General features: G+C 43.9%; 1 protein-coding gene across 2 annotated transcripts; it reads left to right on the top strand.

The window, feature by feature from the left end:
* Positions 1 to 4022: 4022 nt before the first annotated feature.
* MON1A (MON1 homolog A, secretory trafficking associated) lies at positions 4023 to 17859 on the top strand. 2 transcript variants are annotated; one of them, XM_053377396.1, is made up of 7 exons: positions 4023 to 4297; positions 9147 to 9280; positions 9905 to 10049; positions 12321 to 12788; positions 14654 to 15419; positions 16327 to 16474; positions 16941 to 17859. In XM_053377396.1, exons 3-7 carry the CDS (start codon positions 9926 to 9928, stop codon positions 17079 to 17081), a joined length of 1647 nt encoding a protein of 548 aa, XP_053233371.1. In that variant the 5' UTR covers positions 4023 to 4297; positions 9147 to 9280; positions 9905 to 9925; the 3' UTR covers positions 17082 to 17859. The 2 variants fall into 2 exon arrangements, with proteins under 2 accessions (XP_053233371.1, XP_053233370.1); XM_053377395.1 differs by lacking the exon at positions 9147 to 9280 and having other exon boundaries at positions 4024 to 4297.
* Positions 17860 to 18244: the final 385 nt, after the last annotated feature.

Below are 18244 nucleotides of genomic sequence, written 5' to 3'. Positions count from 1 at the left end.
CTTGCGGAATTTTTTTTATTTTATTTTTTTGGTCGAGTGCTTTCAAACTTTAAAGCCCCACGCATCTGCAGTCAAGTCAATGAAGCTATGCAGTAGGATGCTGGGTGGGGCTTATTAACGTAGGTAGCCCTTTGTTGCAAGAAAGCTAGAGCAACGTCAGCCCGCCTTTCACTGAAAATATTAGTAGGGAGCTGCACTAAAACTGGTATAAGTTGCACGCTCTTCAATTTGGAAACAATACACTGGCATGGGAACCGCTTTAAAGGTTTTTCTTACAGTCAGTGGTATATAAATTTCACCAACAAAAAGAAATGAACTTTTAACTGTCTTAAAACTTAATAATAATAATAATAATAGCTCTGAGTTAGAAAAGGCGTGATTTGCTGTCGGGTGCTGGAGGTGGAGAAAGTGCTGCTGCTGCTACTAAATCACAGCTACGCCAAAATCCTGGATTTCTTTATTCTATATTCCAATTTTGTTATCTGTGTACTGCTACCAGACAACAGCCACGTACAAGAGGGAACTCGGAGTAATCCCAAGGCTTGAAAAAGTACACACACAAAAAAGGAAAAAGAAAACCCTGGGGGAAATAAGAAGTCAACCTAGTGAGGACTGAGCATCAGTAGCTGCAGGACGCTGATCGATTGTTACAGGGGTAGGGAAATGCAATGGAGTTTCGTGGACGAAGGCTGGGTTGAACCGTGAACAAGATCACTCTGAACTAGAATATGGTGAAGAGCAAGTAAATGTAAATCCATAAATTAATTAACATTTTGTTGCAGGTCCGGTCCCACTTGTTTTGTGTGGACAGCTCTCACTTATGCCCCATGGAATAAGAAAAAGATAGCTACAGAAGGACTCGGGAAATGAATCATCAGACAACTGAATTGTAATTCTAATATTTGTATTTTTAAAATGCTCCTATACGCCCTAAATGCCCTGCTTGGAAAGAGGAAATAAAGAAAAAGAACTCACTTGCTCAATGCGGAGGGGTGTATGTCTTATAACTACATTTCCCAGGATGCTCCGCAACCCACTTCCTCCTTTTCTCTAGTGTAGATGTGTAATACTGGTACTTGCAGCCTTATATTCATGGTTTGAGCCTGTGAGAACGATGACGGCAACGACAATTTGGGCTGTTGATGAAGTTGGTCAGTACTGCGGTTGTATAAACATTCCAGTCGTATAGAAGAAGGGCTGAAGCAGATTTATTTTGAAGAATAGCAGGATTTTATGTGAAGCTCTCTGATAAAGTTATCATAACATATCGAAGTTTGGGCGGGCATTCTACACACGATCTGAAACACTTTTATTGTTATTCCACGTGTTGTTTGGACAAGGCTTCTCATTGAATACGTTTGGAGGCTGACCTCAAGACTCTTCTTTCACCTTTTATTTTTTCAATAAAATTGATAAACTAAGGCACGCTTAATGAAGTTGCAGTCACTATTTGGTTCTTTAATTGTTAGTGCTACCTTACATTTTATATAATTTATTTGTTTAAGTACCTTGGAAGAAGGGGGTGGAGAGTAACAAAATAACACTTAATAACACTTGTGGAGGGTTTGTATATTAGTCACACACTATCATGACTTGGAGATGGGTCTGGGTTGTGCAAGTAAGCATAGCAGAATGCAGTTCTAGGTTTGCAAACCAGAAGGGAAGGCAGCACTAAGACACAGGAAGTGGAGGAGGCCTTCAGTCTCATCATGCATTGGGCAGGAGAAGGCCCAGTAAACCCATCCCTGTCCTTTGGTTTCATTGTGCTGATGGAGGCTTGAATGTGTAAAGTTGTGGGGTGGAAGGCACACACATCTCCCCAGAAACCAGTAGGCCAAGCCCTGCCCTTTCATCACAGAGGTGATGGAAATGGCTATAACAGTGGAACTATGTTTTCTTTTTCCTCCACTTTAGGCTCCTCAATAAGCATTTCACACCTTACCTGTCTCTCTTGAAAGGCATACACTTAGTCTTCCTTAAATGTGGGTTTGACAAGACATTCATATTCTCAATGTAATTAACTATTCTGAACTATTTTGTCAAGCAGAGGTAAGGAAGCATTGTCACCAGTTTCCAAGTTCGAGAATGAGATACTAGTGGCATGTTCATAAAATGTTACGTTCATTCTTTTAAACCACTTAATGGCAGCAGACCTCCAAATGCCAGTTTCTGGGAGAGAAACTGACAGAGGCCTATTGCCTGCTTTTGTGCTTTCCAGGGGCATCTAGTTGGCCACTGTAGGGAAAGGGATTCTAAACTAAATGGGCCTTTGGTCTGATCCTTAAGTTCTTAAGCATTTTCACATCAGATGTTGCAATTCTGCATCTTCAATTGATAGAATCTTGCCTTCTTCACCAGTTTTTTTCTGCACCAACCCTAAAGTGCCCTAAAGTGCTTAATTACTGTGATTTCCAAAATAGTGCTATAAGGACAAACACAATGGGGTTTTTTGGGGGTGGGGATCCTTCAAGAGCAACATGCTGCTCCTTCAATAGCTTTGTACCTGTGGAGGTTATTTGACAGATCATATTTCGGAACTGGTGCAAGGAAGTAGCTATGACTGCCATTCCACACATACTTACTTGGGAGTAAATCCCATTATATTGGATGCGGTTTACCTCTGTATAAACCTGCAGCAGATTGAACTGAAAAGTTGTGTGAACTGTGATTATGGAAGTTGTAAGGACTACCAAGGTTGAGTTAACTGAGCTAAATGTATTTATTTATTGCATTTATATCACACCTTTTCCCCCAAGGAGCTTAAGGTATGCCCCACGGAGAGCCTCAAGGTCCATAAATAGCAACACCCTAGTGGTCCCGGGCCCTAAGGAAGTTGGATTAGCTTCAACCAGAGCCAGGGCCTTTTCAACACTGGCTCCGGCCTGGTGGAACGCTCTGCCTCATGAGACCAGGGCCCTGCAGGATCTGATTTCTTTCCGCAGGGCCTGTAAGACAGAGTTGTTCCGCCTGGCCTTTGGCTTGGAGCCAATTTGATTCCCTCCCCCTCTTTCTTTTTTCTTTTCCTTTCTCCTCCTGCGATGAGGCTACATTTTAATATTTTAATGTTTCAATATTTTAATGTTGTATTTTAATTTTGTTTTTAAGTTGTATTCATTCAACTTGTTTTTATTATTGCTTGTTAGCCGCCCTGAGCCTGGCCTTGGCTGGGGAGGGCGGGGTATAAATAAAAATTATTATTATTATTATTATTAAGGTGCTATACATAGTTCTTCTCATTTAATCACAACAACAGATTAGGCTGAGAGTCAGTGACTGGCCCAAGGTCGGCCAGTGAGCTTCCTGACTGAGTGGAGTTTTGAACCATGGTCTTCCAGGTCCTTGTCCAGAACTCTAACCACTACAGTACACTGGCTGAATGTGAACATTCTGATTTACAGATCTTAATGCATACAGCTAAAAGCCCTTCAACTTATTTTTGTAGCAGACTCGATCATACATGCTTCTCTAGGAGTAAATCTGAATGAACACAGGAGAATTCAGTTCTAAGTAATGTGGCAGCATGGCTGTAATCACAAACATATTTATTTGGGAATAAAACCCAGCGAGACTTCTGAAAAAACATGCCACAAGTTTGTTTTGGCTTTTTTTCCTCCTTAACATTTAAGAATGTGATGTGACTTAATAAAAACATTACAACAGAACACTTTACAGGATTTAATAGTTTGAAACAGGACTTCCTCTCCATTTCCCCATCTTCATCATGAGATTAATAGTGTCAGCTGACCTTACGAGGCTGTCATAAGCATTCAAGATAGAATGCATGTAGAGTGCTTTGAACTAAGTGATACTTAAATCACTCCTATTTTTATCATCAAACACAGACACCAAGGTTTCCTATGTTGAGAGAAAGCTTAAATCTTCACAGATTTTCACATCTAGGCAGATGTGCATCAACCAGAAGTCTCTTCCATTTTCTGTGGAGATCGTATTTTGTCCACTGAAACACCATAACTGCAGAGTGTGGAACTACATTCCCCAAGATGCACTGGGACTTGTGGCCCAGAAAGTGACCTTTGAAAGGAAAAGTAGGTAGTGCACTGTACCTTCCTAGCTATAGCTGGCGAGGGCAGACACAGCTGGCTGGACTGGGAAGCATGCCTGTGACTGTGCAGCATCAGAGTCCCCAGAGGAGATAGCAGCATGCAGAACCCCCTCTCCTCTTCCCCTGGAGGCTCACGCTCTTCCCTTTCTGCTTAGACATCACCGGCAAGGCAGCTGCAGAAGCAGACACTCACTGGCGCTTTCCACTCCTCTGCAGGCTGTTCCTGTCAAAGCTGTAAGTATCCTTTGTGTGCTGCTAGACCAAACAGGAAGGCACATACAGGGGCTGGGCCTGTGGATTTCTTTCTTCAGCCTTGCATATATTCCACGTTATTTGAGCAACATAAATGGCCCGCTGTGGAATCGGGGAAACTGAAATTCTTCCTAACTGGATTTTGTACAAATTCGTCTGCTGTACTACCAAAGCCAACAACGATAATGTTCCTCAGGAAACCAGAAGCAAGGAAACCAGAGTGGTTTGGGATCACACTGTGCTCCCTAGGATATTCTTTTCTGACAGAGAGAGACAGCCCAGGAGGAAATGTAGCAAAAGTAAAAGTCAGGGACATTTCTTGAGAAGGACTGGCTATGTCCCCACTACTTAAATTGTGTGCTGGTGCTCTCGGGGTGGCTTAGAAGTTATACAAAAGCATAAATAATTATTTGATTTAGAGCAATGTGCTGGGCTGAATGTCTGTCTGCAGAGCAATTAACTCTACCAAGTAGCAGCAGGTCAAACTTGTGGCCTTGTGTGCCTCCTCATCCTAGAGCAAAAGGCTGTAATACTGATATCAAAATGCCTATGTTACTCTTTACAGCTGCAAAAGCACTTTATCACCATTAACATGCTGATACCTTTTATTGTTATAAATGGCCATTATTGTCATTGTATAGGGAAATGACTGAGCCTGAAAGAAGTGTAGCTTGTCCAAGTCCACACACTCAGTCTGTACTCTGTAGCAGTGTGAGAAACTCTGATATATATGCCCAGCACCAAATGGCTCCTTAAACCAGGGTTACAGTTTCAAAAACGGAATGCCTAGTTGCCATTTTTGGACCAGGCGGCTCAAAAGTTGTATTTTTCAATACAGTGGTACCTCAGGTTACACACACGTCAGGTTACATAAGCTTCAGGTTACAGACTCCGCTAACCCAGAAATAGTGCTTCAGGTTAAGAACTTTGCTTCAGGATGAGAACAGAAATCGTGCTCCGGCGGCGCAGTGGCAGTGGGAGGCCCCATTAGCTAAAGTGGTGCTTCAGGTTACGAACAGTTTCAGGTTAAGAACGGACCTCCGGAACGAATTAAGTACTTAACCTGAGGTACCACTGTATGACTTTTTGGTTCCTGTAATTCATTCTGATTGTGCAGATAAAATATCATGGATTGAATTCTACAGGATGCGTTGCTAGTGTGTGAAAACAGACCAGGTCCAAGGATCCCCAGGCACGCACCTCCAGATGGTGGAGACATCAGGCGCCATCCTGGCCCCTGGGCATCTTCACTTGATCGCAAGTGACCGATAGCCAGGTGCAATATGCACCTGGCAGATTTCGAACGCTGCTCTGTAGCAATGGTAAGAACAGAACTCAGGTCTCCCAGGTCTTTGTGGGTGAATGGCAGCTCACCCAGGAGAAAGTAAAGCCAGTATGGTGTAGTTAGAGTGTCAGACTAGAACCAGGGAGGTCCGGTTTAAACCACAAACTCACTGGGTGACCTTGGGCCAGTCACTATCTCTCAGCTTAACCAACCTCCCAGGGTTGTGACGAGGTTTAAAGAGGAGTGAATATCATGTGTGTTGCACTGAGAACCTTGGGGGCAAAATGGAACAAAATTGGGGGGGGGGTCTTAGCTTGCCCATGTTGATAACAAAATCTGGATGGATGGGCAGGTTCTCACCACCACCCCAAATCTGGCCAGTTGGGGACCATTTACTTTGTGCTACGTAAGACAGTGAGTTTCTTTTATGTAAAGAGAAAAAGGTTGATGCAACTGGGGATACAATTTGGCGTGACCCAAACGTCTTGGAATAGAGACAGGGGTTGTTTCCTCTCATCTCTATCCTGTTGAAATAAACATTTTGGTAATTTCTAAATAAGGAGTTAGTTGGCCTGATAAAATGTTAGGGCTTGATTAATTACAGTTTATGGAATCTCAAACTTGCAAGCTCTTCAAGGGTGTTAAGGAATAATCATAAGCTACAATTATCTTAATTAGTGGTCTGCTGAAGATACTTCAGCTCATCAGTAAATTTTATTGTTTGGTTGTATGTTTTTATATTGTTGTAAATTGCTGTGATCTTTATGTGTATCTTTATGATACAGTGGTATATAAATATTTTTATAAATAAATAAATTAAGCTGGGACCTAATTGCAGAATGTATGTAAAACACACCTAGGGACATTGGAGGAATTCCTCGCTCCTGGTATCTCTTCACTATGTTTCTCGCACATCACCCAGAGTTATTGTATGGAATAATACTTCCTCTCTAAAAAGAGACAAACATCTGTCATATGATTTATCTGATAGACCAGAGGGGAACCTCTGACCTCTAGATGATGTTGAACTCCAGCTCCCAACCGCCATCGCTAGCATGGTTAATAGCCAGGGTTGATGGGAGTCACTGGTTCTGCTTTTTCTTTTCTTTTTTTGTACGAATGGAGTTCTCTTGTCTAATACAGGAATAGGGAACCAGATGTTGCTAACCTATGTCTTGTTCCCTATTCCTGTGTTAAACTACAAAAGCCCAATTTCTAACAAAAAATGCAGAACCAGTGACTTTTCCACCGTACTAATACATGCAGATTAAGTATGTATTCTGAACCAAACACCTATTAAATAGTTGCTCTTTTCATTTGCTGAATTTTGTGTTGCTCTGTTTTTCCAAGAATTTTTTTAATGTAGCTATTTGTTTTTAATATATATTGTGTACGTATATTATTTTATCATTTTCTGTATGTCATTTAATATATTAAACCTTGATAGATTTTAGTAAAATTCATGCTTAAATGTTCATTGTATTTTACTCAAATTCTTTAATACGGTATGTTATCTTTCATTAAAGCCTATTAGTATTTAAGCTAGTTGTATTTTGGTTTTTGTTGTTTAGCAGTGTTTCCTCGGACCAAGCATCACTTCAAAGCGTACAGCTGGCTATGCGCCATTGGTTTTCAGACCTAGAATTCTGAAACAGCATGCAGTCCAGACCTTTGCATGTTTATTCAGAAGTAGATTCTACTGAAATTGCTGGGTCTTACTTCCAAATATATGCATAGGATTGCACAAATTTGTGCTGAAAATTTACATTGCTGCACAAGGGGGAAAAGCAAACCAGTCACAAAAGCAGGTGGAGTGATGGCTCAAGTCAGTTATCCATTGTTCCAGGAAGATGGATGAGAGAGCAGGAGAAAGGCACAAGGTGGTAAGGAAACAGACCAGCTTAACTCATACCAACAGTCAAGTGCAAAGTTAGCTCTGGATTTCCATTTCTACCTATTTGTTAATCTGGTTTAGTGGGAATTTCCCCCCTCTTTTGAAAGCAATGCAGTTGAAATTAAATTCAGTTCAGCACTGATCTATAATAACTTTATTTATTTTGTTAACCACTTGCAGATCCTGTGCACCTTGACTCAGAAATAATTTCCACTGTGTTCATTGGGATTAACACCCAGAAAAAGTGTGTCAGATGGTAGCATGAGTTCATTCAAGCTATAATCCTATAATAATAATAATTTATTGTTTATACCCCATCCATCTGGCTGGGTTTCCCCAGCCAATCCTATACTTGCTTACCTAGGAGTAAGAACCATTGAACTCTGTATCACTTACCGTATTTTTCGCCCTATAGGACACACTTTTCCCCCCTCCAAAAATGAAGGGGAAATCTGTGTGCATCCTATGGGGCGAATACAGGCTTTCGCTGAAGCTTGGAGAGCGAGAGGGGTCGGTGCGCACCGACCCCTCTCGCTCTCAAGGCTTCAGGAAGCTATCAGCAAGCCTGGGGAGACCGCGGGAGTTCCCGCAGGGCTCCCTAGGCTGCGGATAGCAGCCTGCCGCCCGGCGCGCAGGGTAACCTGAAGCAGAGCGCCCCGCACGCCGGGCAAACATCCGCAGCGTGGGGAGCCCTGCGGGAGTTCCCGCGGGGCTCCCCACGCTGCGGATAGCAGCCTGCTGCCCGGCGCACGGGGTGCCCTGAAGCAGAGCACCCCGCGCGCCGGGCAGACATCCGCAGCGAGGGGAGCCCTGCGGGAGTTCCCGCGGGGCTCCCCATGCTGCGGATAGCAGCCTGCCACCCGGCGCGCGGGGTGCCCTGAAGCAAAGCGCCCCGTGCGCCGGGCAGACATCAGCCAGCCCCACAAGCTCGGGGGACAGTGGGGAGGCGCAGTGCCGCCATCCCACTGTTCCCCGACCTGGTTTGGGGGGGAAATAAAGGAAAATTTTCCCCTTTATTTCCTCCCCAAAAAATTAGGTGCGTCCTATGGGACGGAGCATCCTATGGGACGAAAAATACGGTATCTCAGAGTACATAGGTTTAGGTTGCACTGTAACAAGTTAGCTCAGCACATTCCAAAGTCTTGTGGTAGATGACAGATATTAAAAATAAGTAACTACAAAGGACATATGTTAAAATAAAATAAACACCCTGCTGCCAACCAACTTAACATAAACACTCATCTTCAATACATGGCACTTTTTTTTTTACATGATCAGTAGGTGAAAATTCCCCAGTGTGTAGAATACCTTGCTATGGATAGCAAGGTATCTGGGATGGAATGAAAAAGGGTGTTCAGTGCTACCAGCTCTTACCATTTAACTTATTTCATTTTGTGCCTGGATGTTTAAAGACTGAAAGCATGCAGCTTGTAACCAATTCTGCTTTAATTGAAATAATCAGAATGTCTTTCCCATCCTGTGTGTGCCGTCAAAAGTTTGAAAATATGGAAGTCGTGTGCTTTAATAGCTGTGAAACCTAAAGGCAAATGAAAGAACCCACTTTCATTTGCTTTTGAGTCTTTTTGTGATTTGTACACCTAATCTCATAAGGATTTGACTCCTCCGTTATCATTTGATTTTAACAACCACAGGCAAACACCGATGGGACATGGTTGACATTTAACCAATCAATATGAAAAAGACACATTTTTATTGAGCCGGTGTTAACATGAGGAGTCTCTTGCAGAAGCAGACTGTTCATCAGTGAGGAGAGAGATATCGCTGAGTACATTACCAAACCCTCCTGCACTTCACGGTTTCAAATAAAAACATTATTCTGTACATATAATACTTTAATTGTCCTGTGAATAAGGACCACTGCCCCTGCTTCCTGTTCGATTGTTACACATTGCAGGAAAAGATTGACCATTTTACTGCGGGATCAACAGATCTAGCCATCCCTACCAAACACTTGAATCATGTGGTGTTAGTGCCGTTGCTGTTGAAACATCTGTCCCCATTGCTTGCTGGCCAGAGCCATACTTCCAGGTCTTGAGAGCATTGTTGAGTTCAAATATTGCTTAGCCATGGATTTTTGGGCAAGCCGCTGTATCTTAGCCTCCCTTCTCCATTTGTAAAGTGAAAATGATAGTAACTTTTCTCATAGGGAGGTGTTGAGAAGAAACAAACGCTGCACTACGCAGTTAGAAAATGCTCACTCTATATGGGATAACTATGGCGTAATTAAACCCGAAGCATTTCCAGGCTGACTTCCTGCTTCATATAAATCCGATGCTATGGAGGTGCTCCAATGCACTTGTTTTGTCACTCAGGTTAGGTAACTGCATAAGATCTGCACTGCTTTGGGGAATAAAAGCTAGCAGGTCTTTTTTTGTTTGCTTTTTTGCAGGTCCCCACAAGCTTCCAAGGGATGGCTGCTGATGTTCACAAGAAGGATGGAGATGTGCCCAATGGCTCATTGGTCCCATGCGACAGAAAGCAGGCTGAGAGGTCAGAGAGTCCTACCCCAGGTCTCACGCAGGGAACAGAACCAGGTAGGTGTGGGCAGAGCAATTCAGAGGGGTTGGGGAGGGCGAAGCAAAGGAAGAGGGGACCACCCAATCCAAAGCTTTGCCAGGCAGGTGGGGCTGTTCTCTGTCCCACTCCCCTTTATTTGGGGGCCAGTGTTTTAGCGCTTTCCCCTGCCACCGACGCCTGTTTTTGCCAGTTCCACAGTTGGCACACTTACGGTGGGGTGGCAATGCAAAAGGGTGCTGTGTTTAATCTACAATTTTCTTTGTGCACCGCTTAGACTGTGTTCCCCCTGCTATTTCCTATGCACTCACTGCCTTTTCAGTACTGGGTTTTTAATCTGTGTTCACACGAAATTATCCAAATGCATGTTATCCTGTACTTGGTTATAAAAGACTACTCTTTGATGCATTGTTTCTCAAGCTTCACACCTCTTGCTAATACCTTTGCATAGGGTAAAGATATCTCCGCTCCCTGGTGTGAACTGAAACAAACTGACACTAAGGAAGCTGTGCTGATGTGAACAGCTAGGGAGGCAAGAGGTGTGAAAAGCACCAGCGGGAAAATCAACATCACTATGCTTTAATCTAAGGCATGGGTAGGCAAACTAAGACCTGGGGGCTGGATCCAGACCAATCGCCTTCTAAATCCGGCCTGCATACGGTCCGGGAATCAGCGTGTTTTTACATGAATAGAATGTGTCCTTTTATTTAAAATGTAAATCTGGGTTATTTGTGGGGCACAGGAATTCGTTCATTTCCCCCCCACCCCAGAAAAATATAGTCTGGCCCCCCACAAGGTCTGAGGGACAGTGGAAGGTTTGCTGACCTAAGGGGATAATAAGGAACACACCCTTAGAGACCTCTTTGATTAAGTGTTTTATAAGTCTCCTACTTTTTAAGCTGAGCCGGAATTTTGTTTAAAATAGGAAATTCGTATTCAAATCTATTTTCAATCAAGTATGCACCATACACACAAAAACATTTTTTCTGTGATTTGGGCTTTTCACTACCTGCTGATTTCTCCACCCCACTTCCCAAAATTGTTATGAACTTATAGTCAGGCACCATTATCTGATCAACTCTGTGGACTGACAAAAAAAAAATCTCCAGCCAACAGTGCTCATCTGAGGCTGGCATAAACACAGACTGTGTCATAATGACAAACCCAGAAGCTGTTGACCTGCTCCTTAGGCAGCATTTCCCGACCGCCCACACCTTATGCTAGCAATAATAAATGTCATATTCCCTTGATCAAAACAAGGAGAGGACACAAAACAGAGCTAACTAAATTCTGCACTGCTGGAAAGCAAGAGGTAATCCAGAACAGTTGTTGTCATTCGTCTGTCTCGAGAGACGAGGCACCACTGGGGGTAAAGTGAAACCGTTGGAGAGTTATAGTGCCTACAGTGACTGTGGAGACCGATATGGGAGGGACATGTTTTGTTGCAGCTGGGACAGATGAAAGCATCTGGTTTTGCTGTTACAGATGCACCAAGGTGTTTCTTCTGTCTGCACAGAAAAGGGTATAGACCAATAGACCTGTTGTAGGTTCAACATGGCTGTATGGTGAGAATGAACCTGTCTGAGGTCACCTTTGTAATCAACAAGTAGCCAATCCCAAACATGCTTACTTCGTAATATAAATTCCACTCTTATTGATGGGACTTATTCCAAGAAAGTGCTCCTAGGATTACATCTTTAACCTGCATGTACTTTTCAGCTGCTTGTGGAGAATTGTTTTCTCATTTCTTTCTTTGTAAAACTGCTACAAAAGGCTCAGTGAAGCAGTTCCTTTGTGAATGTACCTAAAGAATGCACATGCTCTGCTTTAGTATGGAAGATAATGAATATCAGATACTTAGTTGGGAGTCAAAGGGTTTCGGGTACAAGGACCTCAATTTCCTGCTATCCCACAGTGCAGTTACCACATCAAAATGATAAAATGAAAGGCCCTGTGTGTTCTAAAGAAAGCTATAGAATTGGAGTGCTTTCTAAGGAGGAACATTCATTATGGATTGGGAAGCATGCATGCTATTTAACTAAAGGATATTTCTTTACAGCATGGCACAACCACTGAAATCTGCGGTTTGCAGCTTGTAACCCACTGGATGAGGAGCACAGGAAACTCTGGCATAAGGTTAAGGAAAATGTTGGGAGATTTTTGCCATTGTATGTGTCTTGTGGGCATTTATGAGTTTTCCTACTCACTCTTTGATGACGCCATTGTCGTAGCTTTTTATCTGCTCCTTCCGGAGAGTAACTCATTATCTGTTCTGGCATGTTGTTTACAAGGGGCAGGCCAGGAGGGAACCATGTTTGTTCATGCCAAGTCCTATGAAGACCTGACCAGCACGGAGAATCAGGATGCGACTCCCCAGAGCCCGGACGAAAGCGAAGAGCGCCAAGGTGAGCAGGCAAAGATGGAGGAGATCAGCAAGGACTTCAGTGAACTGAGCACCCAGCTCACTGGCATAGCCCTGGATTTGGAGGAAGAGATAAGGCACAGCAAAGAAGACAAGATGGAGCTCTCACCGCAGGCCTCGCACCGAGACTCTGTGCTGTCCGGGAAGGAGGAAGAAGACGTGACCATGGATGCCTGGCGCATGCACCAGAAGCATGTCTTTGTTCTAAGTGAGGCAGGCAAGCCAGTGTATTCCCGCTATGGGTCTGAAGAGGCACTGTCCAGCACCATGGGGGTGATGATGGCTCTGGTGTCCTTCCTTGAAGCACAGAAGAATTCCATCAGGTCTATTCATGCAGGTACTTAGGAGTCTAACCGACAGGGTTTCTTCCCAAGAGACCGCTATCTTACCGTTTTTCATTTGGCTTCCCAATTGGAAAAGAACCTGAGAAACAGGAGCAAGGAGTGCGAATGATCTTTCCCCAGGATAGCCCCCTGCCAGAGTGGCATGGGGACATGTTTTCATTATGCTCCTTTCTAACCCAGCAGCTTTAGGAAATATTAGATGTCATCGAATATCCGATTGCCAGTCCCAACTTGTACACAGAATAATCAGAAGAGAACAATATGCCGTTTTCACATTCCATTTAGAAAATGCTTCAAAACTAAGCCAGAGAAGGAAGCTATAGATTTCTTTGAAAGGCAAGTCTCAAGTCAAAGTGTAGTAAAAATGATTATCTAAATCAATGTTTGGTCAAGAGAGCCTTTCCAGACTGCTAGCTATGGATGCTGATAACCATGTTGACAGTGCTGCAGTCTATGGGATGGGGAATCTATATGTAGATACCAGTCAAAAGCAATATTCTATAAGTAAAGGTAAAGGTACCCCTGACCATTAGGTCCAGTCATGGACAACTCTGGGGTTGCGCCGCTCATCTTGCTTTACTGGCTGAGGGAGCCGGCGTTTGTCCACAGACAGCTTCCAGGTCATGTGGCCAGCATGACTAAGCTGCTTTTGGTGAAACAGAGCAGTGCACGAAAACGCTGTTTACCTTCCCGCTGGAGCAGTACCTATTTATCTACTTGCATTTGACGTGCTTTCGGACTGCTGGGTTGGCAGGAACAGGGACTGAGCAACGGGAGCTCACCCCGTCGCAGGGATTCGAACTGCTGACCCTCTGATCGGCAAGCCCTAGGCTCAGTGGTTTAGACCACAGTGCCACCCGCGTCCCTATTCTATAAGTATGCTTCCTTAAATCCTGACAATCACTGCCCTAATCATTAGCAATTAACTTAGATGCAATTAACTTAGATTGTTTTCTTACCCCTAATTCTCATTGAGCAGGGAAACCCAAGCTTGGACCATATCATTTTAAATTGCTGATGGGGATCACAAAAAATCCATGCATGTTAAGCACACACACACACACACGAGCGAGAGAGAGAAGGCTAGGTTAGAACCCTTCTCCATGATGTCTAGGATTTTTCTTTTATGTACAGGAACTTGTTTTAGTAGAGTAGCTGTCAGTCACACGAATCCTCACCTGCAATCTGAAGTAGTAGAGCTCAGATGCAAATTGACCAACTTGGTGAGAAGTAGATATTTAAGAATGGGAAGTCACTCTATGAAGCTAAAATATGAGCCCCTGGTAAAGATGGTTTCCTTATGCCATAGCAAGGCAACCTTGCTAACTGCATACGCAATAGAGTTTTGTATTCCCTATTCTTTGTTAGGTTTTAAACACAGGGTTTCCGGGAGAGTGTAGGCTTCTTATCGCACTGTTGCACGGAAATTTGCTTTGTAAGGAAATTGATTTTATTCCCACCATCTATTGTAAGGTTAGGGAACTAGGTCTGGTCAATGGGCTGGAGTCTTCCTTGCCCCACTTGACATGGGCCAACTTTGATAGGCGGGTGGGACTGCTCACCTGTAAATCATCTGACATCATTACGACATCAGGTGACAACTTGAAAGGGGCTTGCTGCAGACTGTGGGATAGGTGAGAGTGGCTTGTGGAAAACAGACTCCAAGACCAAATTAGGACCACCGCCAAGCCTAGTTAGGCCTGCAGGCCAGGGATTCCCCCACAAGTGATCTATGGATTCAGAGGAGTTGCCTCAAAAGAACCATAGCTGCTTTGTGTTCAGGACTTCCCACTGTGTTCTAAAGAAACTGATGTGTTTCTTCTCGCTTTCTCCCTCCCCATCCTTGCCTTCTTGGCAGATGGGTACAAGGTGGTGTTTGTGCGCAGGAGCCCCCTGGTGCTGGTTGCTGTGGCTCAGACACGGCAGTCAGAACAAGAAATTGCTCAGGAGCTTCTTTATATCTACTACCAGATCCTTAGTCTCTTGACGTGGACCCAGCTCAGCCGTATCTTCCAGCAGAAGCAGAACTATGACCTGAGGAGGCTGCTGGCAGGCTCCGAGCGCATCACGGACAACTTGCTAGACCTGATGGCGAGGGACCCGAGCTTTCTGATGGGGGCTGCACGTTGCCTCTCTATGGCTGCTGGAGTCAGGGATGCCGTGAGCTCCTGCCTCCAGCAAGCCAAAGCTAAAAGCCTAGTCTTCTCCATCCTCTTATCCAAGAACCAGCTGGTATCTCTGGTGAGAAAAAAGGACCAGTTCCTGCATCCGATTGACCTTCACCTACTCTTCAACCTCATCAGTTCATCCTCCTCATTTAGAGAAGGAGAAGCCTGGACTCCCATCTGCCTGCCCAAATTCAACTCTAGCGGTTTCTTCCACGCTCACATTTCCTACTTGGAGCAGGACACAGACTTGTGCCTCCTTCTGATCTCCACTGACCGTGAGGACTTCTTCACAGCGTCTGACTGCAAGCGCAGGTTCCAGGAACGGCTGAAGAAGCGTGGTGTTTATCATGCCCTCGTGGAGGCGCTGTGCACTCCTTTCTACACTGTCTCCCAGGTGGGAATCCCAGACCTCCGACACTTCATCTACAAATCAAAGAGCTCAGGACTCTTCACCAGGTGAGAATCTGTTCTGGGCCGCATATTTCTTTCAGCTCATAAATATTAGCTGATGCTTTGCTAAGTGGCAAGGGTGGGTGGGATTTATCTATTAATTTAAAAGCATTTCTAAATGACTTAAGTGTTAAAAGATATCTAAATGATATATGAAATGCAACATAAAAACAATAGGGCAGAATCGTAAAAACAGAGAGTTGTAGGCAATGTTAGTCATTCACAGAGTAGACCAACTGAAATTAATGGACAGACTAACTCAAAGTTACTCAAAGATACAACCCAGAGATACAGAATAAAAAAATCCCCAGTATTATAAAAACAGGAATTCAGTACAGGACCCAATTTTATGGGTCAGGGAAAGTGCCTATTTTGTATTGTTTTTTGCTTTAAATATACTTGCTGTTTGGGAGGGTTTGCTGGTTTTGTGCCTTAAAGACGATTGTGTAGAAGGTGATCAAAAAAATTAATAATAATAATAATAATAATAATAATAATATTCAAGGGCAGGTGGTCTTTCAGGTAACCTTGTTGGACTACCCTTCTCTGTGGCACAATAGTCAATACCAGTCAGGATGGCCTCCATGTTTAGCTTTGGGGCAGTACTACAGAGCTCATAGGATGCATAACATATTGATGTGACGCTGCATGGCCCACTGGTTTTACCTCTAGAATCAAAAGTGAGGCCAGACTTTGAACTGCAAGAATTCTGTTTCAGTGACAGCTCATCTGATAACCAGGAATGCATTTAGCTAGTTCCCTAGCTCTGGCTTCTGCCCCAGATCTTTTTCTTTCTGAACTTATTTCTGAATAGTTTTCTTTTTGTCCTGTGAAAAGAAGCTATTCTGCTGTAGTCCATTTTCCTTTCCATTCATGATGAGAGGTTTAACTAAGGGGAAATTTCTTTTTCCAGCCCAGAGATTGATGCTCCCTACATCACTGAGGAGGAAAAAGAGAGACTTCTGGGATTGTATCAGTACTTACACAGCCGGGCCCATAATTCTTCCCGTCCTCTGAGCTACATCTATTACACTGGATCTAATGAAAATCTCCTGGCTTGGGTAAGTTACACCTCAGCGGCAGTTGCTAGAAAAATCACAGTAAAAGCAAAAGCTGGGGCTGTAACTGGATGTACTAGCTTATTATCTGGGTTCACCAATTTAGAATTACAAGATCAGAAATGGATGCTAGCATGTATTGCAACAAATGCTTTGTTTTTTGTACATTTGCTCTTTGCGGGTGTGTCCTCTGGGTACATTTCCCAATGTCCATTAACTTAATCTTTAAAAATGCATGGTAAGTGTGATGGATAAAAGAGCATACAAGGTTTAAAGCAGCAAATAATTCTTCATCAGATTTCTTCTCATTTCTTCTTATTAACATCCTCTCTCACCAACAACATCTGAACCAGTGAAAAATACCAAAATCTCAATCTTGGCAATCACCACGGCAACAATTCTTCTTCTAGAGGAGTGGGCTTGCATTGTTGGCATGTTGTAACGGAGCTTTAACATTTCCTTTCTTCAGGTAACTAGTGCCTTTGAGCTCTACGTATGCTTCAGCCCCCTGGGAACCAAAGCAGCAGCTGTCAGCGCTGTCAACAAACTTATGAGGTGGATCCGCAAGGAAGAAGACCGGCTCTTTATATTAACACCCCAGACTTACTGACTGCTGTGGCCTGTGTCGTCTGCCTGGGGTTCCTCAGTGCCAGTGAATGCCCGAAGGGATGTCCTCTTGCCTCTGGGGAGACTAGACCTCTCTCAGAGATTCCCTCCCCAACCAGAAATGGGAGGAGGAGGAGAAAAGGTGGGTTTGAGGAGAACAGAGTTTTGTGCCTACAGGGAGCATCTGGGAAGGAGACTTGCATTTCAGTTTGTACTACATTTTAAACATTAACCCTACTGCGCCTGGAATTGAAACATGGATCCTCCTGGCCTTCATCCATGTGATTGCTACCCAAGATGCTCTTCATCCCAAACATAGAATGTAATTTTTGCCACTTTTTTTCTTTTAGCTTGTCTTAAACCAAATCTTGTCCACATCTCCAGAGTGTGTTTTCCCCTCCTCTCCTAACTAGCTTCTGTTGGGAGAAGTTCAGGCAATTGTTTTCCTGTATTGTTGGCCAAGCCAATGCATCAAGGAGTCCAGTGTACTTCATTGCACATGGCTTCCCTAATCTTTAATGACTTCCCAAATGTCCTCTGTGTCCAACCTGTGCCAGGCTGCGTTGCACCTGAAGCAGTGGGTCATCAAAGCAGCACGTACTGGGGAGCAGAGAGAGCATTTTATGAACTGTCTGGCTCCCTGCTGCACACTTCCCTTTGGAATTGGCTTAGGTCACTGATTCCTTCTAGTTTTTATTCAAGTTCCTAGTTTGCAAAGCTCTGATGCATCCACATCTCTGCTATTATACTCCACATGCTGCCCACACAGACTGGGGCGTAGGAAGGGGTGTGTGGTGGGGCGGTCCACCCTGGGTGTCATCCTAGAGGGGGTGACAAAATCCTCCCTGGGTGGATCGCCGCCGTGCCGATCACCCCCTCAGGTGAATCGCACCACCCCCGGGTGCCCGGCTTGTATGCCACTCTGGGTGCCCGATAGACTTTTCTTTATTATATTACTCATAATTTCAACCACAAAGGAAAGCTGCAGGTTCAAGGATAGGTGTGGATAATGCAAGACTCTTTTAATTGTTTAACAATTGTTTAGACTGATCACTTTCACACTGAGGATGTACCAGAAGAAATCAAAAGCTCAGATTTTATCCATCCCAATGACAGAATGATTTACACTGTTAGATGACAAAAAGACAAAGGTGTTTTCCACATCAA

The sequence above is a fragment of the Podarcis raffonei genome, chromosome 2 (genome assembly GCF_027172205.1).
Source record: "Podarcis raffonei isolate rPodRaf1 chromosome 2, rPodRaf1.pri, whole genome shotgun sequence".
NCBI classification, from domain to species: Eukaryota; Metazoa; Chordata; class Lepidosauria; order Squamata; family Lacertidae; genus Podarcis; species Podarcis raffonei.
This window is presented reverse-complemented; position numbering and strand designations above follow the sequence as displayed.

Coding starts and splice junctions, on each gene's coding strand:
- MON1A (XM_053377396.1), top strand. CDS start 9,926: ATGGCTGCTGATGTTCACAAGAAGGATGGAGATGTGCCCAATGGCTCA. Junction 10,050..12,320: donor CACGCAGGGAACAGAACCAG/GTAGGTGTGGGC, acceptor GTTGTTTACAAG/GGGCAGGCCAGGAGGGAACC. Junction 12,789..14,653: donor CATCAGGTCTATTCATGCAG/GTACTTAGGAGT, acceptor CCTTCTTGGCAG/ATGGGTACAAGGTGGTGTTT.